Source organism: Haplochromis burtoni, unplaced genomic scaffold (genome assembly GCF_018398535.1).
Source record: "Haplochromis burtoni strain Fernald_Lab_line unplaced genomic scaffold, NCSU_Asbu1 Contig_321, whole genome shotgun sequence".
NCBI lineage: Eukaryota > Metazoa > Chordata > Actinopteri > Cichliformes > Cichlidae > Haplochromis > Haplochromis burtoni.
Genome location: NW_024582682.1, coordinates 185,343 through 188,955, shown reverse-complemented (window position 1 = coordinate 188,955; position 3,613 = coordinate 185,343). Strand labels below are relative to the sequence as shown.

At 41.7% G+C, this 3,613-nt stretch overlaps 1 protein-coding gene across 1 annotated transcript; it reads right to left on the bottom strand.

The window, feature by feature from the left end:
• Nucleotides 1–212: 212 nt before the first annotated feature.
• LOC102310196 (interferon-inducible GTPase 5-like) lies at nucleotides 213–2,490 on the bottom strand. The gene is made up of 2 exons (XM_005942135.2): nucleotides 1,702–2,490; nucleotides 213–1,250 (listed from the first exon to the last, which is right to left on the bottom strand). The coding sequence occupies exons 1-2, from the start codon at nucleotides 2,234–2,236 to the stop codon at nucleotides 634–636; spliced, it is 1,152 nt and encodes a 383-aa protein (XP_005942197.1). The 5' UTR covers nucleotides 2,237–2,490; the 3' UTR covers nucleotides 213–633.
• Nucleotides 2,491–3,613: the final 1,123 nt, after the last annotated feature.

The following is a 3,613-nucleotide window of genomic DNA, read 5'->3' as shown; positions in this document are numbered from 1 at the left end:
ATGCATGCATAGACAAAAAAAATATATTACAGTTCATGTATGTATTGTGTTGTAGTTCCTCATTGCGACCACTGGAGGGCAGTGAACACTCATCACAGTCAACAGCACACAAGCACCACAGAGCAAGGGTTTAAAACGTGTTAAAGTATTTATTATGCTGAAAGATAAAATGTTCAATCTCTATTATAATAACTCTGCGTAACAATAATATCAATGATTTCTTTTAATCAAATTTATATTTATTCATTAAAAGGTTTTGTATATTTATCGGAAATCTCATTTAAATGTAATATAAAAACAAAACGACAAATGTAATCAGTTTATTAAAACACTGAAAAGACAATATATGTTCAATAATAATAACTGCAGATGCTAATAACAATGCTATTAATAGCTGCCTTAAGATTACATATTAGTGTGTGATGCTGGGAGAAGTTACAATGCTGTTTCTGCTCTGATCACAGGAGATGAGACCTGCTGAGGCCTCGGACACACTGATCAGCTGTGAGGATGCAGTGAGATTATGAATTTTATTATTTTGAAACAAACACTGTCTAATTAGAAAAAGTTAAAAGCTTGTTTGTAGATCTATGCTAGTTTCAAAAGTGTCACTACTTTACAAAATCGACATGTTCAGGCCAGAACTCTTTGAAAGACCCTCTGAGCATCATCAGCAAGTTCTCTGAGGATAATAGGCATAGCTTTCTCCATTACCCGATAACATCTTCCCCTTGGGATTGAGCCCACAACCGATTCAAGGAAGTTTATCATGCTCAATTCAAAACGTAATTCAGATGTTACACCAACCTGGTTCAACACCTTCAGCAGGAGCTTCTCAGTTATTTCAGCTGCAGCCAGGGGTGACTTGATAACGGCACACAAATCGCTGTATGACAGACCTGTGCTGGCAGCAAGTTTCCACAGAGATGGGATATCAAGACCAAACGCATCTACCACCATTACAATAATAATGTGCAGCCAAGGTAGATTAACAGAAACAGTTAGCCCAGGAACAGAAACATTTGGTCTACCAAAGCAGGCCACATTAGGTAATCGTAGATCCATAGCTTGTTTCTTCTTCTTGATGATCTCCAGGCTGATGTTGGGCATGGCCAGCACAAAAGCATTCCTCTTGAGTTTAGGAAGTTGTCTCTCTAAGGTCTCATGTAGGAGAGAGAAATCGTACTTTCGAGGCTTAAAGCTGGACACCAGGAACACCTTTGAACACTTGATGCCATGTGCCTGAAGACCTGTAATACAGAAGGAATCCATGTGACAGATTATTAAGATGGAGTTTATTAATTTATTTTAAGAAAATGTTCTTGTGAGAGAGAGAGATGAGCTTGTAACATAGCAGAGGAAAAGAAACACCTTTATGTTGGTGGAGACCAAAAATGGTTTTTACTGGACAAACAAATGAATAAAGCAAACATCAGCCTAAAGTATGATATCAAACTGACGGGGCACAGCCACCTTCTCTCCTTATTTGTTTATTATTTTCCAGTCTAACAGGCATTTTTCAGGACAAAGCTCAACAATGGTCTGACCTCTGCACTAAGTGCATGACTGTCATTAAGAACAGGACGATCAGTACGAGTGAAAAAGCAGCCAATGTCCAATGCAAACTTTGAAAGACCTCTAGAAGAGAAAACAGTGCAGTGAACATTTCTCCCTCTCTGGTATAAATAATCACACACTCACCTTGAGCACAGTCTTCCCTGATCTTTGTAAGAGTCCTCTCTTTGCTGAAGTTTCTCTTTCTTCTCTCGGCTCTTAAATCTTTGTCAATCTTTGAACGAACAAAGTAGAACTTTTTCCCCATCTCCTGAATCTTCAGAGCGAGTTTCACATCATTTTCTGTGATGCGAGTCCTTGAGACGATGATAAAGAAGTAAAACATCCTAAATTCAACACGCTTCAGGTACTTCTCAGCTGGAAACATTGGCGTTCCGATTCCAGGAAGATCCCATAAAGTGACATTGGGATAGTCTGGATGTTTGTAGGCTGCAACCTCTGAGGTGGAGTCTCCATATGCAGGTGCAGCTTCATCATCTTCATCTGTTAAACCTCTGAAGGCATTTACAAAGGTGGATTTACCAGCACCGCTTTCTCCTGTGACGGCGATATTTAGTGGAATATTTCTTGTCTTTTTTAGATATTTTTTCTTTATCTTTGCAGCCGCTGCAGCAGTGTCGTAGTTTTCTATAACCGATTTAACTCCAATTGGATCATTCATGCTCGCCTTTGTTTGGAGACAGAAGGTGTTATGGTAACAGTTTCTGAAGATATAAATCTGAGCAGACAGCAGTGTGCAGTAATAGAAGACCACCCTGAGCTAAAACAGGAAGCTTCTGTCTACGGTCTCGGGTGGGAGATAATTTTTACCATATAAAGTCACATTTTACAGATACCTGCACTCAGAGCAAGAAAGGAGGAGGCTTCAGTTGCATCATCCATGCTGTGCATGCTGAGTGCAGATTAACAGTGGCATTCATCAGAGTTTCTGCTGAAAGCCACAAATCAAACTGGCAGCATTTCAGAGCATTTGCATGTCGCCTGCACGTGGCCGACTTCCTGCCCTCCTCACCAACTCTGTGCTTCATGTGGCTTTCATAAAAAATACATGCTGTGATGCAGATGCTGTGATGCAGAGTGGAGCGCTGCGGCTGGGATGCTCAGAAATGCGCTATGGTGTAGGTGGTAGGATCTCGAACACCCACCAAACATGGCTACAGCCACGTGATCTCTCTGCTTGTACAACGCTCAGCGCATCAGTCATGACTGCATCCTTATCTGTAGATGAGGACAGTCTGCTCCATCAAGCTCACACTTCTGCGCTCAGTGTCAACTCTGAGTTTGATGGACCAGTTGGAGCAGCAGCTACAGCGGGAGCACAAAGTGCTGCAGATACAGAGGAGCAGAACTGTGAAGCCTCTTTCTTCACACTGCTGGACCTCCATCCATCTGCAGCTGTAGTCTAAAATCTAATCTGTTGCTTTTTGCTAGATTTGCAGGAAGAACAAGAAGAAATGCTTTTCATATTTAGGAAACTGTAACATGAGGATATTACTCTATTGTGTAGCAGAATAAGTCTTTGGTTTAATAAAGCATTGCTGATTACTAGTTGGTAGCCAGTTGCTTTATGTAGTCCTACTATAAATAAAAACTGCTATCTGTTGCCCAGGTATCTGGGTTTCTGGTCACCTGATTTCAGTAGATGTTAAAGGTTACATTTTTACCATAATAAGGTCACATTTTACAGATAATTACACTGAGAGCAGAAAAGGTGGGGGCCTCATCCATGCTGAGCAAGCTTGAAACCTGGCCCCCCCCCCCCGTGGCTGGTTACCAAGATTACGTGAAGTACCCTCAGAAGGTCTGCTAGATGATGTTAATGCAGCACTACGGACGATACCTACAACCACGATTACCGACACTAACAAGCTGATCTACAATACGGCAGCAGTGATCAGTGAGATGCTTGGCTACAAGTTGAACAGCCACAAGGGGCAGTACCCTCCATGGAGAAGGAGGCTAGAGGCTAAGATCAAGGTAGCATGGAGGGAGGTTAGCCAACTATCGGAGTTGCAGAAAGGCACGATGAAGAAGGTGC